Source organism: Impatiens glandulifera, chromosome 6, assembly GCF_907164915.1.
Source record: "Impatiens glandulifera chromosome 6, dImpGla2.1, whole genome shotgun sequence".
Taxonomy (NCBI): Eukaryota; Viridiplantae; Streptophyta; class Magnoliopsida; order Ericales; family Balsaminaceae; genus Impatiens; species Impatiens glandulifera.
Window position 1 is genome coordinate 48,620,550 of NC_061867.1, and position 19,353 is coordinate 48,639,902.

At 35.1% G+C, this 19,353-nt stretch overlaps 1 protein-coding gene and 1 long non-coding RNA gene across 2 annotated transcripts; one reads left to right on the forward strand and one right to left on the reverse strand.

The window, feature by feature from the left end:
- The first annotated feature begins 433 nt into the window (after positions 1-433).
- LOC124943739 lies at positions 434-2,566 on the forward strand. Its single transcript, XM_047484214.1, has 8 exons — positions 434-646; positions 728-857; positions 1,089-1,477; positions 1,561-1,617; positions 1,686-1,757; positions 1,901-2,075; positions 2,185-2,249; positions 2,339-2,566. The coding sequence occupies exons 1-8, from the start codon at positions 434-436 to the stop codon at positions 2,564-2,566; spliced, it is 1,329 nt and encodes a 442-aa protein (XP_047340170.1).
- Positions 2,567-8,424: 5,858 nt separating this feature from the next.
- LOC124942890 lies at positions 8,425-10,434 on the reverse strand. Its single transcript, XR_007099764.1, has 2 exons — positions 10,229-10,434; positions 8,425-8,848 (listed from the first exon to the last, which is right to left on the reverse strand). It is a non-coding gene; the product is annotated as an uncharacterized LOC124942890 (long non-coding RNA).
- Positions 10,435-19,353: the final 8,919 nt, after the last annotated feature.

The window sequence follows — 19,353 nt, forward strand, 5'->3', positions numbered from 1 at the left end:
AATGGATCTAATGGAAAGGGCAGAGCAAACTCAATTCCAATTCTTATTCAAAGGATCCACGTTACTGCGGTTCTCGGGAACGATAATACACCAAATACTCCTTAAGAAGAGCAGCTCAAATTCTATGGAGATGAAGTTCCTCGTGAATGGAAAGGAGTTGTTCTTAGGGATAAAGGAGTTTATATTGGTCACAGGCCTCAATTTTGGGAGATTCCCTACGGTGGAAACCATTTTCAATGAAGTTGAAGAATGTCCACCTTTGGTTGTCAAATATTTTAAAAGTAATCAACTTGTTAGAACAGTAGACCTTCATTCAAAATTTGTGTCATGTTCTAATAAGGAAGATGCATGGAAATTGGGGCTGGTATACCTAGTTTGCCAATATCTCTTCGCCCTTGACCCAAAAAGGATAATAAATATCAAACTCTTCAGCATGGACAAGGACTTCGAAACTTTCCTCAAATTTCTATGGGGAAAGTTGTCCTTTAGAGCAACCATAAAGGGTTTGAACAGGAACCTTGATCACTACAGGTTGCTATATCTAGATAAGAATAAAGCCATGGGGAAGAAGAACAAAGACAAGAATGTCGATGCTTCTTATAACGTATATGGGTTCACACTAGCCTTACAAGTGTGGACCTATGAGGTTATCCAAACATTTGTCCCCAAACTTTCCAGGAATACGATGCTTCAAGCGCAAGAGTCTGTCTTCCCAAGGATAATATAGTACAAATCTAATAGGAAGAGCACCGCCTCTGATCTTCACACTGCCCTGCAAGGCAAGATTGTCAAGAAGATGGAATTGTATGAAGATGAGAAGATCTTGTATGCTGGGGAGGACTTTGAAGATATGAGAGGTAATGTTTATGATGTCTTTTTTGAACTTGCTCGCAGAAAGAGGAAATTTGGAGATATTAAAGATGTAGTTCCTCTTAAACCTAACATGAGGAAGAAAAGACAAATTACTCATGCCAAACCTTCCACGAGTAGAAGAACCCGCAACCCTACCCCCAGCACCAACAACTCTTATTTTGTCGAGAGCGCCACTAGTAGAAAAGATGATGATTCCTCTCAAATGACTCCTACAGCAACAACTCTCTATGATAGATGTAGATTGGATCAAATTATGAATGAGCTAAATGAACTAAAAACTGAAATGAGAACTGAAATAAATCTCATAAAAGAGATGTTAAACCAACTACAAGAACTGTTTGACATATTATCAGCCACACTAAGGGAGGAACAGAGAAGGAGAATATTTAATGAGGAATATATGGATGTGGATGTGCTTGTGGAGAAAAAGAAGGTGAATGAGGAAGATTTGGAAGATAATGAGGAAGATTTTAAGGTGAATGAGGAAGACAATGGTGAGGAATATTTGGAGGTGAATGAAGAAGATTTGGAGAAGGTGAATGTGTTGATTGAGGATTTGGTGAATGTGTTGATTGAGGATTTGGTGAATGATGATAATATTGAGGTAGGTCTAATTCAAGCATTTGGTGTAATTCGAGCATTTGGTCTATTCAAGCATTTTGTTATTTTTAGGTTGGGCTTGTGGAGGAGAAGAAGAATGAGGATGTGGTGGAGGATGATGTGCTGAAGATTGATAATATTAAGGTATGTCTAATTTAAGCATTTGGTGTAATTTGAGTATTTAGTCTAATTCAAGAATTTTGTTTTTTTAGGATGTGCTTGTGGAGAAAGACAATGATGGGCTTGTAGAGAAGAAGAAGAATAATAAGAATGAGGATATTGATGTATGGTCTATTTCGACCATATGGTCTAATTCGAGCATATGGTCTATTTCGAGCATTTGGTCTAATTCGAGCATATGGTCTATTTCGAGCATATGGTGTATTTCAAGCATTTGGTCTAATTCGATCATTTGGTCTTCTTTTAGGATGGACTTGTGGAGAAGAAAGACAATGATGGTCTTGTGGAGAAGAAAGACAATGATGGGCTTGTGGATAAAAAAGACAATGATGTGCTTGTGGTGCAAGCTGGTGTTCTTGTAGAGGAGAAGAAGAATGAGGATATTGAGGTATGGTCTATTTCAAGCATTTGGTCTATTTCGAGCATATGATCTATTTCGAGCATATAGTCTATTTTGAGCATTTGGTCTAATTCGAGCATATGGTCTGTTTCGAACATTAGGTCTAATTCGAGTATTTGGTCTTCTTTTAGGATGGGCTTATGGAGAAGAAAACAATGATGGGCTTGTGGAGGAGAAGAAGAAGGAGGATATTGAGGTATGGTCTATTTCGAGCATATTGTATATTTCGAGCTTATGGTCTATTTCGAGCATATGGTTTAATTCGAGCATTTGGTCTATTTCAAGCATTGGTCTAATCTCACTGATTTTGTCTCATTCAAGGATGTGAATGAAAAGGTGGAGGATGTGGTCAATGATAAGAAGATGGTGCAGAATAAGAAGGTGGTGCAGAAGAAGGTGGACGATGATGTGTTTGTTGAGAAGATTGAGAAGAAGGAAGACAATGTGTATAATAAGAAGGTGGACAATGATTTGTTTGTGGAGAAGATTGAGAAGAAAGAAGAAAGTGTGTAGAATAAGAAGGTGGTGCAGAAGAAGAAGGTGGACGATGATGTGTTTATGGAGAAGATTGAGAAGAATGAAGACAGTGTGTAGAATAAGAAGGTGGTGCAGAAGAAGAAGGTGGTGCAGAAGAAGGTGGACCATGATGTGTTTGTGGAGAAGATTGTGAAGAAGGTGGATGTGGTGGTGTATAAAAAGGACAAGCAGAAGGTGGAGGAGGATGTGGTGGAATTGGACAATGCAACCCACGTCCAATTTAAGAGAAGGAGGTTGAGGTTGAAAGTATTACTTAGTCCCTACACCGTCCATGGTCCAAAAAAATGAGGGTGAAAGATCCAATTATTGTCGATCCTATGGCAAAATTTGATCTGAAACTGATGACAGAGTTGATGAAAAGAGTTGCGGAAAAGAAGTAAATTTAAAAAGTTGGACCTCTGTACTGGTAGTGTAGGCTTTAAATTCTTCAATACAATTCTGAGGACAACTATGTGGCTAACTAATGTGGAGATCAATGTCGGAAGTGCTCTGCTAAGAAAAAGAGCAATCACCTAACCTAAGACGTACACGAAGGATTTCACCATCACAGATTGTCATCTCACCCCTTTATTTAAATCACACTATAAGAAATTTGTTGTTGATTCTACTGATGTTGATAATCTAGAAGGCCATGCTTTTGATGAATCCTTTTATGAGTACTATTAGGGTAAGGAAGATATAAATATGCTCACGTGGAGCATTGTTGATGACATTTACTTCCCCTCAACCTCGACCTCAAGCACTGGTATGTGTGTTGCAAATGAAACAATGGAGAATTTATGTTTATGATTGCGATCAGTCAATTTTCAATGACAACAATTTTGCAGAATTCATGATACCATGTGTCAAATGTTCTCGCCCTTCTTTCATAAAGCATTGTCTCCAGTTCAAATTTACAGGTATCCAAACATGACATTGGAGACTTTAACATTTCGTAGAATTTCACATACAGAAGTACCAAAAGCATCAATAAGATGGGACTGTGGCACTTTTATATTAATGTATATAGAGTATCGACTGCTAAACTTGGTCTAGAAAATTACAATATTAGATAAGATGAAATTTTATAGAGAAAAATGGGAAGTCAGGTTGTTCCACCAAATTTTAGAGCCATGAAGTTGTAATATGTTGAAACAATTCACATTATTGTTGTAACATGTTGTGTAATACTGAATATTGTTTATCATCATTAGTTATGTAATACTGTTATTTATTTCAGATTGTTGAACAAACAGTGACTCACACATATTGTAATATATGTGAGTTATGATACACCATATTACAACTTAACTCACGCATATTACAATATGACTCACACATATTGTAATATTCGTGAGTTATGATACATCATACTACAACTTAACTCACGCAAATTACAATGTGACTCACGCATATTGTAATATTTGTGAGTTATGATACATCATACTACAACTTAACCCACGTATATTACAATGTGACTCACGCATATTGTAATATGCGTGAGTTATGAGTCATGCATATTACAATGTGACTCACGCATATTGTAATATGCGTGAGTTATGATACACCATACTACAACTTAACTCACGCATATTGTAATATGTGTGAGTTATGATTCATGCATATTACAACATGACTCACACATATTACAATATGCGTGAGTCACTGTTTATTCAACATGCTGAAATAAATAAATAATCCAAACTAAGAGCACTATTGAAGTAAAATTAGAACATTATGTTTTATACAACACAAAATTATCTTGGTTGAAGTAAATTAGAACATTATTCATACAACAGTAAACTTATAACATTAAAGTAAACTTAGAATATTGAAAATAGAATTATTCAACATGCTACTGAGATGATGGTTGATGTTGCTGCTGAGATGCTACTCTTGTAGTAGATAGTGAAGGCGTCACTGATTTGCATGTTGTCTTGTTATGACCTTGACCACCACATGAGCTGCATCGTCTTCGGACCTTACGAGTCTCACATTGGGATGACCTACGATTTGTTGTTGGTCGCCCTTTCTTCACCTTAACAAGTGGTTTTAGGCAGATGTGTTGTTTGATAATTTCCAGAACATCTCATTCTTCTTCATCACCAACAGGATAACATGTCTCCAAATATGCATTCAACCACATTTCAGTTAAGTAATACCTGAAAAGATAACGATTAAACATGTAAGCAATTGGTTAGATAGATAGATTAAAGATAACATTAAACATGCAATTGTTACCTTGAGCAGAAGTTATAGGGATCCAATTTTCGTGTACAGGCAGCAGCTAAGGCATGAGTACAAGGAAGACCAGATACATCAAATATGAACTAACATGTTGGGTACTAGCAACCCAAGCAGCACTACTAGGTTGGGTAATATGAACCCAATCATCATCCCACTCATTTAGACGCAAACATGGTTCATCTTCAATGTCATTTTCAGTTTCAAACACAACCTCCCGCTGCTTCGAGAATACGTCAGGATCATCAATTTCTGGAATCACTACACTTTCTTGAGTTGGGTTTGTTGGATTTTTAGGTAGTGAATTCTCTACTAAGGATACACACAATGGAGTGCGGTTGTGGACTGAAACTGCTTCATGTAAAAAGAACTCCACATCCACATCTTTTTTTATATAAGTTATATAAGAAAATTTGACATTCATGCCCGGAGTATTATACTTGGCTTGAAGCAATAAATCATATCTAGATTTGTCAGCATCAGTAGCAGAATAGATTAGATTAACTAATTAGGCATAAGTAGAATTTCAGAGAACATTCAAACCTCTATTTGACTTTACAGAAAAATGAGTAACATCATACGTAGTTTTTCACTCTCCATCAAAGTAAAGAATTACTTGAGCTGCAATTGAAAACAGTTCAACAACATTACAAGAATTACGCGTATTGTAATGTTCTGTTGTTGCCTCACTCACGATTTTTACTTACATCGGTTGTTTCTTTTTGAAGATGGCATGAACCATAAACGATGAGGAGTTTGTTGGTAGAGTTTTAGGAAATCCAATGCAGCAACTTTTCCAGAAATTTGCTACAATGGATCTAATGGGATAGGAGCCCCCTATCCAATAGGTTCATTGAAGCAAACTTGTGGACAATTCTTGGCATATTGTATTTCCATGAAACATACCAGAAAACTCATCCTCAGTGAGTATTTCACGTGAGTGAGAAACAATACGCGTGAATGAGAAAAATACGCGTGAGTGAGCACAATATGCGTAACATCTATCTTTGTTCATATAACATAGTATTGATTCACATTCATTCATTCAGGAGTTATCGAATACAACCTAGCTATACTATAATATAACCAACCTAGTGTTCATAATCACTAAAGACCATAAAATAAACATACTCATTTTGAGAACGAAGAGTAGTGGGTCACGACTTCAAACGGAGAGGTTGTGGTCGTAGTCGTCGTCGTCAGCTGCTACTCGTGTCTTGGTCGTGGTTGTGGTCGTGGTCGTGGTCGTGGTATTCAGGGGAGTAGGGTTTGAGAGTAGAATCAGAGTGGAAAATGAGAGAGTCGAGATTCGTGAATGGGGTTTTTTTATTAGGACAAAAAATAGTATATATACGATGAAAGACGAGAAATATCACTCTCGCGTTTTCATCAAAAACGCGTGAGTTCATAAACGTGTTTTAGATGAAACGCATGAGTGGTATTTCCCGTAAATGGAAAGATGAGAAATATGACTCACGCGTTTCATCTAAAACACGTTTATGAACTCACACATTTTAGATGAAAACGCGAGAGTGGTATTTCTCGTAATTGAGCAATAAATTCGTCGCGCGAGGGACAATACGGACTTTTCGTAGGGCAAAAGGACCTTTTTGTAAACTATATCAAGCGGAGTCCTTTTTTGGATTTAGGCCCTTTCGTAGGGCCATTCATCAAATTTCCCATATGATAAAGGGTCATATTTATCAAAAAAAAAAAAAAAAAAAATTAAACAGAAATGAACAATTGAAGTAACTTTCTTTTTTTTCCTTTTTTTTCTTATTTTCTTCAAATACATGCATGAACTGTCACCCTTCTCTTAGAATATGCAGCCTTCCTAGTCTATTTCGTTGTTAAAAGATTTAGAATTTGGTATAGGACAAAATTGAAGAGGACTCATGACTTACAATCTTGATGGAAAAGAATCCAATTGTTTTCTAAGAACTACCCGAATTTGAATAAACCATATTTTGGATTTATATTCATCGATCTTAAATATTTCATATAAGAATTTGATTGGAATATTTCGAAATAAAAATTGGGTTTAGAAAACTACAATTTAAAAACGAGGAGGGATGCCGGAAAAAATCATAATTTCCATTTGTTTTTAATCCATATGATATTTTTTAACAATTTTGTATAAAGAACAAAATATTTGTATTACGTACAAAGTGAAATCAAATTCAAAAATTAAATGTCAAGATCTTCCTAACCATTTCAAGATATCAAAATTAACCTCTAATTCATCTTGCTAGTAACTAGAATGTTGATTATAATTTATTCTTAATTATACTTCAAGAATATCAAGAAAATTAAGAAAAGAAGATCCAGATATGAAGATGAATTTAAAAAAAAAATTCTATATTAGCAAAATCTGAAACATACCAAAACAACATTCAATTTTAAAATACTACTCAACTTCACCTAAAGAAAATATGTATGAACAAGGAAATGAACAATGAGAAAATCATATAGAAAACTTTTGATCTTCTAACAAGTATATGATACAAACTTCAGATCGAGATGAGAGAAAGAAGTCTGGCGAACGATCGTCGGATAACTGATGAAGAAGATGAGAGGTAGAAAAGTGAACCAAAAGCTCATACATTCAACGTACATGCTCTAATATGGCAGGGCCTAAATGAAAAGATAAAGTAAGTTCAAGGGCTATTACAAACAGAAGAAAATTAATAACTAAATATAAGATTCTTCATCCAACTGCCATGTGGCTCCATACTTTTTTTGGGGCATTTTTCTCATAACAGAGCAAATAGAGAGAGAGTGAATTACAGATCTAGGGTTTTCTGGTTTCCTTCTTCTTCTTGTTCTTTGGCTTATCCAGAGTGAGAGATTGGGGGAGCTTTTGATTGTGGAGTAGTCCAATCATTTCTAGTGTAATCACTTCATTCATTTGAGAGCAGGGCATGTAAGTTTCTACTATTGACATTTGTTTGATTTAGTGAAACTTATCCCTCCCGTGAACGTAGGTCGATTTTGACCGAACCACGTATATTGTGTTGTCGTTTATTGGTTTGTGCTATTTCTGTTCTTGATAATCTGTTTATCGTCATAGACGATTTGGAATCTGATTTGCTACAAGTTTTGATTTTTAAGAAGATCCATTGTTTTGTTGTTGCAAAACCCAACATTAACAAGCGTGATGTCTCTTGAACAAACACGATCGAAACGTGGTAAATATCACCTAGAAAACAAACAAACAAACAAACACACTTCTTTTATGGAGTAAACAATTAAAAGAAACCTTCATAATCATCAAACCCAACAAAGTAAGAAGCAACCAAACCGATGAAGTCAGTTAGTTAACAAGAACTTTGCATGCACTTTCAAGATTGATATCAAGAACACCAAGGAAATCATTTTTTAATAACAAAAGCATATAAAAGTTGAAAATTTGTGTCTGAAGCAGTTAAAAATGAATTGAATCAAAAATCAGTTTCTCACCTCAACTAATATCTAGATTCCTATTCTTTCTCAAATCCTAACTTTTTCATAATCCTACAAGCACACGAGACATTGAATTGTCAAGCAAATTGCTACAACAACTAGTTAACATTTAAAAGATCACATGTATATTGTATATAACCATACATTGGTTGATCTGAAACGTCTGAGAAAGTAATTATTCAAGCAGATAAAAATAATATACTAATTTCATGAAAACTAACTATAAAAATACATTGGTCATCGAGCTAACAATAAATAATGATTGACACAACACAAAAATCAAAACAAAACATGCTTAAATAGCAGTTCGGAATCAGACTAAATCAGAAAGAAGACAATAAAGGCTCGCCAATTTGGATACCAGGTAGGTCATAATAAGTTATCGATTGAATTCAGTTAGGATGATGATGACAGCTTTAAGCTTTTTAAGGTTGAGACAAGTAAACAGTACATATCGGTTGCCTTGTTCTTGTAGGCTTTCTCCAAGGAAGCCACTGCTAAATCTTGCAACTCCTGTCTCTCTTTTTCCTCTTTGTTTCGTCCTTTCGATAGTTGTCCAATGGAAGAGGAGCACTACATAACCGCAAGAAAAGATCTTAGTCATGTTAGCAGCAGATTATTAGAATTTAATGATGTTAACGAATCTGGATTAGTAGAGGATCAATAAAAAATTAAATGTGTATTACACTAAGTTCATCAACATTCTATTCTTAAATGAACCTAATTTAAGCTTCAATAAACTTAATTTCTAGAATCATGTGAAAAGCAATAGCAGTCAAAGACAACTAAGAAATTTGGACATTAACAAAGTTTTGAGACTGGATACGAAACCATGTTGTGTAGAGAAGGATAACATTGAATTGGGCATTTAGAAACATCAATAAACTTCTAAATATGTAATGGCACTAATATCAGAAACATCATGTATGCAAATGTGATCCATCTGGATGGGAAATCTGATAAAATGGTGTTTTCAAATAGATCAATTTTAGCTTGATATAAATTTTAATTTCAAGAATCATGTCAAAAGATATTTAGCCAAAGAAACCTGAGAAATTTGAATATTGACAAAGTTTTGAGGCTAGAGAGGAGACCATGTTGTGTAAAGAAGGATAACATTGAACTGGCTCATTAGTATCAATATTCTGAATATGTATCACACTAAGTTCAAGAACACCCTGTTTACAAAGTGATCCATCTAGATGGATGAATTTTGATAGAAATGGATTTTCCAAAGAACCCAACTTAAGTTTCTATAATTTTTAATTTCTAAGAATGGTGTTAAAATCTATAGCCAAAGACAAAATAGAAATTTGGATATTGACAGTTTTGAGACTGTAGAGAAGACAATGTTATGTAGAGAAGGATATCATTGAACCCATTTGATAAAAGAAGGAAGTTATAGTAAATTTGTAGTGGTGTCTCAATCTCAATGAGAACATATCAATTTATTTTGAGTTTGATTAAAAAAAAATGTGGCCAGATAAAAAAAGGTAGTTGTATGGTCGTTTAAGATGGCAGTTTCAATTAACAGATCGGTGGTTAGATGAGATCACAAACTGGATTAACATGGATGTGAATATGTGAATGATGCTAAGATGGACAGATAGACATGACCCAGAAAAATAGTAAATCAAGAAAGTTAAGTTAGTCCAAGCCTCTTGACTTTATGTTATATGCAGTATAAAGTTTGTTTGATTTAACAAGGTCATGCAACAATTACCATATTCTTTATTAGCCTCATTTATAAACAGTATTTATTTATGTTTTTGTATCTAGATCTAGATGAGAACCAATAAAATTTTGAGTTTATATCTCACTAAGGGTAGTTTCCAATGGTTTAAGTATTTGGATCCAGAAGATACAGAAACAAAAATATAAAGTGCCCAAATAGAGCCTATGTTATGTTAAGAAACTAAACTACTAGAGAGGGTGTGTGTAAAGGGAGCTTACCAAGCAAACACCAAAGATGGCTCTGGTGTTCTTCCCGCCAGTCAAGTCCAAAGCAGAGGCATAATATTTCTTAGCTGTGTGAAGATTTTCCAAACCACCAAGCGTGTAAAGGACCTGTCAAGAGTCAAAGATACCATTTTTAATAGAAGCGCACACATAGATGACAAAATTAGAAAAAACATTTTTTTTCATTTACACATAACTGCTCAACTAGTGTAATACTAAAAATAACTATATACAAAAGATGTAGATAATACTTAATATGTTTAATGTCTCAATTGGGTTTGTATATGGTGATAAAGCTCATATGCGCTTTAAATGGTTAATGCAGAACACTTCGATCATATTTGGAACCAAGTGATTGAATCGACTATTTATTTTGAAATCCATTGAAGGAAATAAATTCATTTTGTTTCTTGAATGTGCATCGATGTATCGTTTTGTTTCGTCAACTTGTGTGGGGTACATTTTGCTTCCTGTAGTTTTAAAAATGGCTCAAATTATTTTGTCATTTCTTAGTTAACCCCATTAAGTTCTTAAATCATCTTTACATAATTTATGCGTCCCTAACCTTAGGCTATTATGCGTCCCTAACCTTAATTTATGAGAAATTAATGGAGTTAACTAATAACGACGAAAAGTAGTTTGAGCCATTTTTAAAAGTTAGATGAAGCAAATAGGTGTACCACAAATTGAGGACGCAAAATGAGTTTTTGATGCAATGAAATGAAATGAGTTCATTTCATTCATTCATTATAAACACTAACATATGTCACATTATCACAATTTCAGTTGCAATTCTAATCATTGTTCTAAACAGATCATATGTATGTGCGTAAGGTTATGCAGAAGTATATCATATCTACTAATTGGATTGAATCATTTGATGCAAGTTCATGATGCAAAATGAGTTTATTTCATTCATTTGATATAAACATTACATATGTCAGCATCATCACAATTTCAGTAACTCAAATCAAAATCTCTAACATAAACCAACATGTTTATTGTAATTGATCCGAACCTGGCTGAATTGATCGAACTCAACTCGATTTAATTAATATCACATCTCTTTTTTAATAATACATCAACACAAAAGAATAATAAGTAAGTGAGTGAGTAAGAAATGACAAACACAAAATCCTACCAGAAAAAATTGTAAATGAGTTGCTAGTCTATTTTCTGCCATTCTAGGTTGACCCGAATTTTAACATGTTTATTAATTAGATTAAATGGGTTGTTCACCTCACCCTAACCTAATTTTTATGTATTCGGTTCAGTTCATTTTTTGTTGTGTCTGTAAGAAATTGTCAGTACTATTTAATTCTTCCATTTTTAATGTATCAGACTCTAATTTAAAGCAATTGATGGCTTAATTTTTGTTTTACAAGAAAATAAGTTATACAAATATGATAAACACAAATGTACATATATTAAGGTATAAATAATAAATGGATATATGGTTAATATCTAAGATATACGAAAATTGCATTACTCATCTTGTCGAGTATGAGATCTTGAATTATTTAAATAATTGAAGATAATTAGTTGAAATTTAGTGACTGAACCAATTAAAAATAAATTGAATCAAAATTCAGTTTTTTTGGTTGTGAAAATTTTCACCTATTAATTAATTTTAACAGCAACTGAAGAACAATGAAATGTGGTTGATCTATGCAAAAAGATTAGTTTATTTAACATATTAACAAAAGTGATTAGTTTATTTAAAAGATTAACAAGCGTGACGTCTCTTATCAAACACGATCGAAAATTGGTAAATATTATAGATGGTGAACGGGAAGGTTAAGGATAAAAAGTTTGTCAAATTTTATATCTTGAAATCGTGACAAGTTGGCATGTTGTTAGCACTTAATCATATTTTTGTTGTAAATGAGTTTATAAGTGTGTTCTATTTTGGATTCCTTGTCGTTTACTCGCTACATGACTTTATTTTTTTTTGAGGAAACGACTTAGCGTCATTTCATTCAAAATTCTCAAGAACGAAAAAAAATCACGAGTTTAAGAGATTATTCAAGACAGACTTAAAATGAATTTGAAGTCATATCATTCTGAATAAAAAAACATAAATGAACTATTTCATTACAATGTTTTCATTTTTAATGATTTCAGTAAACGGTAAATTCTAATTCCTGTTGATATTTTTTTCTCCGTACTTGGAACTTTTCTCCACGTTCTCGCAAGTGCGTCACTATCCGAGACTATAAAAGTAAGCTACGGGACTTAATTAGTAAAATATCGACAAATTAAAAATGAAATCTAGATTATATCCCAATTTGGTCCACGTCTCATTCTCAATATTCTAAATGAATATAGGCATTAGGTATAAACTATCGAGTCGAGATTTTTCAAAAGATCGATTTTGTAGGCGTACTTATCCTTACTAAGTTAATTGAAGATTTGAATTCATGTAAATACTTTTTTAAATACTTTTATGTGTAAACAAAGTTCATAGAAGTGACATATTTATAAAAAACAAAGTTCAATTTTTCATTTTCTTTTCTCCTTCACATCCAAGCACAACGGCCACTCTTTTTTTACATTGGTATTTCGTTTTTAATAGGACATCTTTTTTGTTCTTGATTGGTTGAGGTCCAGAAAAGTATATTCGATAAAATATCATTTGATTTTGTCTATACTTTAATCATAATAAGTCAATAAGTCATTAATTGGGTTATAATTTCCTATGAGCGAGCAGCATGGATCAACATGGATAATTTGTCTTTTGGTGCTTTTGACAATCTGGACTTATCCATGGATAATTTGTCTTTTGGTACTTTTGACAATCTGGACTATGTTAGCAGACAGCTGCTACCAGTAAATCTTCCTCAAACTTGCACTGAAATGGAAATAAAATATTGATGTAGCATAAAACTAAATGTCTGTAGCTGTCGGAAATATGTTTGTACTTAGAGACATGATTAATAAAGCCGAACACTCTTTTACCGATTTATAAAATGCTGAAACCGGTTATGCTTTGGTGGAAGACCGACTTGGTAAAATACAAGTTACGCATCCAAAAAACTAACTTGATAAGATACCGGATGTGTTAAAAACCGACTTGGTAAAATATCGGTTACGCATTCGGAAAAACTGAGAATACTACCGATTGCGTATCTAGAAAAACCAACTTCGAATACTACCGATTGTGCATCTAGAAAAACCGATTTCGAATACTACCGGTTGCGCATCTGAAAAAAACGATTTCAAATACTACCGGTTGTGCATCTAGAAAAACCGATTTCGAATACGACGGGTTGCACATATGGAAAAAACTGATATGCAAGAATATCAACTACGCGTCTCTGTATAATACCGATATCTAAAATACTGATCCCGCTTCTTCATAAAACCGATATGTAAAATACCAATTCCGCTTCTTCATAAAACCGATATGTAAAATATTGATTCCGCTTCTTCATAAAACCGATATCTAAAATACCAATTATTGAAATGACCGATCTTTTTTAATGCTGAAGTATAAAACCGATAAGACTTGAGAAAATACCGATCAGCTTTCCTTCCGGTTTTTCTTTAATCTACACAAAATTAACTCAATTAAATTATAATTTAATAGTTAATTAATGGTAATACTTAATTACCTATTTTTACTTAACAATTTTCATGTTTGGGGATGTCCTGTTAAGGCAAGGCAATATAGGCCGAATGAAATAAAATTTGATCCCAAAACAATTAGCGGTTATTTTATTGGGTACTCTGAACGAACAAGGGGTATAAATTTTATGATCCCAAGTTAAAAATAATTTATAAGGCGGGACCTGTAATATATTTTGAGAATATTGAGTTTCATGGGAGAAATAACTTTGTTTTTGAAGATTAATACGTCAGTATCTCACCTCGGCCTGAAACTAATAATTTCGCGAGTGTGAGGCTATGTATCAGATGAAGAGAGATTTATGTACAATACATTAATGAATGAAGAGAAAATCAATCTTTATATGTTCTGAACGAGCATGAATAACTATAATTGTTGATAGAAATACATCATTAATGTTATCACACCATAAAGTGGGAGGTTGAGGTGGTGAGATACAAAGTTCACGTAATAAGAATTCGAGTAAAGATCGTCCAGACATCTAGCCCAATCAAGGTCATAAAAAGCATATAGATCGAGAGAAGGTTTTGGTCGAATGAGAATTTCATGATGAGGAGTACGACAAAGATAGCGGAGTATTATTTTCAAAGTAATTACACGTCATTTAAAATAGACGAACTAAACATTTGTTTGTAAAAAGCCTCAAATGTCAAAATGTTTGATATCCAATATGTTCAAATGCTTTAAAAAAATACATTTAAAAAAATTAGATTAGTTTTCTAAGAGAAGAAATAAAAATCCTCAAGAAGAGAAAGAAGAGATCAAAAGGATGAAGAAAATACAAACATTTTTTTATCAAAATTTGTTTGATTATAAAAGATATTGCAACATTACTGATGCAGCGTGCGTGGCTAGGATGAATCTTTATCAAGATTCGTTGATTCTTACGAATACCGAAAGTCGATAGATATTGAGGAAACCTCGTTTTCTGATTAATAATCTTCTTCTCCTCTTACAATGGAATACCTTCAGGGTATTTATAGGACTTACACGTATTAAATTAGGAATTACGTCTAATTACAATTTAATTATACTAATTTAGGATATTCCTTCCATAGCAAGAATATCCCTACCTAATTTAGAATATCTCTAGTAATTTCTTCCTTAATTAGAATATATATTCTAATCCCTTCCTTGATTAGAATATATCTTCCAATCCCTTCCTTAATTAGATTATATTCCAATCTCTTCGACTCGCACCGCATCATTCCCCCCAGGGTAGAAAAGATTCGTCCTCGAATCTGGAACCGCATCATCCTCATCAGAAGAAGACTCACCCACAAAAGGAACAAGATGCTTCACATTGAACACATCAGAGGTACGCACATGGCTGGGAAGGCGTAAACGATAAGCATTGGGGTTGATCTTCTCCACAATCTCAACAGGACCAATCTTCTTAGCAGCAAGCTTGCTATATTCATGAGCTGGAAAACGATCCTTCGTCAGAATAGCCCACACAAAGTCACCAACTTCAAAATCAACAGCACGCCTTCTCGAATCAGCCTTCTCCTTGTACTTGGCAGTAGCAGCAACCAAACGGTCATGAGTGGTCTGATGAACCTGAGCCAACTGACCAACAAAATCCGCAGCAGTGGAATGAGGACGCACCTTGCTGGGCAGCGCTAACAAATCAAGAGGAGCACGCGGAGACAGCCCGTAAATCACATGGAAAGGACTGAAACCAGTGGAGCGATTAACAGCATGATTGTGAGCAAACTTCCCAATGAAAGGGCGAAGAGCCTGGTTCATCATACGCATAAAGGTGCTAGGAGCATTCGACAGACCACACGGCATAACCAGCCACTCATATAAGCCCTCACGAGTCTTAAAGGCAGTCTTCCACTCATCACCCATGCGAATACGAATCTGATGGTATCCACTCTTGAGATCCAGTTTGCTAAACACAGAAGCACCACCCAACTGATCCAACAAGTCATCCAACCGGGGAATAGGAAACCGATAACGCACTGTAATCTTGTTGATAGCACGACTATCAATGCACATACGCCAAGACCCATCCTTTTTTGGGGAAAGAAGGGCCGGGACAGCACAGGGACTAAGGCTCTCTCGAATGTGTCCCTTAGCCAGCAAGTCCTCCACCTGTCTACGCAACTCTTCATGTTCTATGGGACTCATGCGGTAATGAGGACGGTTGGGTAGGGCAGCACCTGGAACCAAGTCAATGTGATGCTGGATATCACGCAAAGGAGGCAAGGCACAAGGCAGATTCTCAGGAAAAACATCTGCAAACTCCTGTAACAGCGGCTGCACTGGAATAGGCACCTCAGAACTAGCACCACAGGTAATCAGCGAACAAAATGGAGCAAACACCATGCCCGATTCGACCATGGCGGTCTGAAAAGGACCCCGAGACAACAAGGTGGTAGGGGGGGACGCATGATGAGTGGGGGCAGCACCCTTCTTGGGCTGATTTGGCATCAACACAATCTTGGTACCATGAAATAAGAACGTGTAGGTATTAGCACGCCCATCATGTATAACAGAATGATCAAACTGCCAAGGGCGACCAAGTAAAAGGTGACAAGCATCCATAGGAACCACATCACAATATACAGCATCACGATAATGGGAACCAATGGAAAAATTAACAAGTACGCGCTTGGAAACTGTAACATCCGTACCTTGACTCAGCCAGGACAGACGATAAGGCTTGGGGTGAGGTTTAGTGGACAGACCCAGCTTCGAAACTGCAACCTCAGAAATCACATTCTCACAACTCCCAGCATCAATGATGAAGGTGCAAACTTTGCCACCGATGGTACAAGTGGAATGGAACAGATTATTGCGTAACCACTCGTTGTCAGGAGCACGAGGGGTTAAACATGATCGACGAATCACCAACAGGGGGTCAACATCACCAGAAACATACTCCTCCGCTGCCTCATCATCATAAACATCATACACTGGGGCTGAATCTGAAGGAAGAGCAGAGTCAGGATCATCCACCTCAGTAAAAAGACCACGATTGGTGGACTTTGGGTTGCGACACTCTGCTTGGCGATGACCAACTTCACCACAATTGAAACAACGCAAGCCACCGGGACGTCCCTGTGGGGGGGCTGTAGTGCCGCGAGGGGGAGCTGGGGTGGGATGGGCCGACTGGGAAGAAGAACCAATGCCACTAGTGGGGACAACCTGTTTTCCAAAGCTACCCGAATCGCGCCTAGCTAGCTGTTTCTCAGCCTGTGAAGCACGCTGATGTGCCTCAGAAACAGTCAAGGGATCAAACATATTCAAAATATCCTGCAACTGGAGGCGAAGGCCACCAATATAGCGAGAAACCAACTGGAGAGGGGACTCAGACAGGTCAACACGAGCCACAAAGGTGTAAAACTCAGTGGAATAGTCATCCACGGAACGAGAACCCTGACGAAGATTCTGGAACCGCTGGTACAGGTTACGTTCGTAATTATATGGTAGAAACGCAGCCCTAATATGCTTCCTGAATTTGTCCCAATTCGTGAGCTTTGCCTTACCATGACGAACACGTGTCTGTTTCAACTGCTGCCACCATGCTTGTGCACGACCATGTAAGCGGATCGTAACAAGGGGTACACGACGATCTGCAGGAACTTCCTTGAAATCCAGAATCTCTTCAACCTGAGAAAGCCAATCAATAAACTCTTCCGGTGATAGACTACCATCGAACTTAGGGATGTCCACCCTGAAAGCCTGCTCCCAGCGATGATTGGGGCGTTCAGGGGATCGATTCCGAAGACCACCGAAGGGGTTTTCATCTGTCATCGTAACATCATCTTCAGGGTGGTGCATGTGCATAGATGCATCCATCCGCTGCGTCAACCATTCAACCTGCCGCTTCAAATCGTCGTTATCACGGCGAAACTCAGCGTTTTCACGTCGCAACTCAGCAAGGTCACCATCATCAGCACCAGGGGTAGGGTTGCGCGGCTGTCTTCGGGGCGGCATACCTCAGGGTCGACTGGAATCTGATACCAACTGATGCAGCGTGCGTGGCTAGGATGAATCTTTATCAAGATTCGTTGATTCTTACGAATACCGAAAGTCGATAGATATTGAGGAAACCTCGTTTTCTGATTAATAATCTTCTTCTCCTCTTACAATGGAATACCTTCAGGGTATTTATAGGACTTACACGTATTAAATTAGGAATTACGTCTAATTACAATTTAATTATACTAATTTAGGATATTCCTTCCATAGCAAGAATATCCCTACCTAATTTAGAATATCTCTAGTAATTTCTTCCTTAATTAGAATATATATTCTAATCCCTTCCTTGATTAGAATATATCTTCCAATCCCTTCCTTAATTAGATTATATTCCAATCTCTTCGACTCGCACCGCATCAATTACATAGAGCTCTTGATCCATAACCCACACATTAAAACTAAATCAAAGACGGAATAATGTATTTATATTTAAACTCTAGTAAAGTAATTTATTTATTGAAGACATTAACAAATAGTATTGATGTAATTAGTTGGTTAATGTAAGAAAAATTGTCAAAAATCATATCAGAATCGTCACATTGTGGTTATTATATTCTTATTTCTTATAATGGGTTAGCAAGCTTTGCTACCTTAATTTAGATTTATGTATTATAATAAGATGACAAATAAATGAATTTCTTCATATTTAATAATATTAATAATTTAAATAATTTAATCTTTAGATTGATGATGATCAATAAATATAAAAAGTTTATTCTAAAAATTATTAATAAAATAATATTGACAAATTTGAAGATAATATATATATATATTAGAAATGTTCGATGTCAAAATTAAAAACGCATTACATACAAAAAAAATTATTTTGTTCCGCATATACGACAAATGTACCGACACATAATTGAGCCCTATAATTTGTAGTGACTAAATAAGTTTAAATACTTTCAAAAATGGTCCGACAAAATAAATAGTTCTAAAGCGTTGAAACAAATGTTATTGACACAAAAACAATTATATGAAGTACAAGAACATTAACTATATCAAGAAAATTGGCTTATTTTTTAAACTATTACTTCAAGATAGAGAATTCTTGAAACAAATATACATATTGACAAAATATAACAACATAAACAATCGCAAAAAATGTAAAAGGGTAATGCATGGTCATTGAAAGAGTTTCAAGAAATATCAATAGTGAATAAAATATGTCAAATGGTTTCTATTAGAGTCAGGTTATACAAAATATTAAAACAACTGGCTAGATTATAAGAATCCAAATAGTCAATAATTAATTTAATGTGATCTTATCCCGATTTGTATAAAATTATTTTAAATTTATCTATAAATAATTAACTCATTAAATTCTTTATGAAAAGATGAAAAATATATTATTTTAATAAATGTATTAAATGACACCTTTATTATTGGATATCTAAATTTCAATAGTGTACCCTTTATATGCTTCAAAAATATGTGAAACCTAAGTATATCAACAAAGAGAGTTATATAGATCTATAAACTATAGAGAAAAATTGTT

Bases quoted from the DNA above. Each gene is read 5' to 3' on its own strand.
- LOC124943739 (XM_047484214.1), top strand. From the start codon at position 434: ATGGACAAGGACTTCGAAACTTTCCTCAAATTTCTATGGGGAAAGTTG. The intron at 1,478-1,560 runs GTAGGTCTAATT...GGGCTTGTGGAG, and splicing joins TGAATGATGATAATATTGAG to GAGAAGAAGAATGAGGATGT. The intron at 1,618-1,685 runs GTATGTCTAATT...TTGTTTTTTTAG, and splicing joins TGAAGATTGATAATATTAAG to GATGTGCTTGTGGAGAAAGA.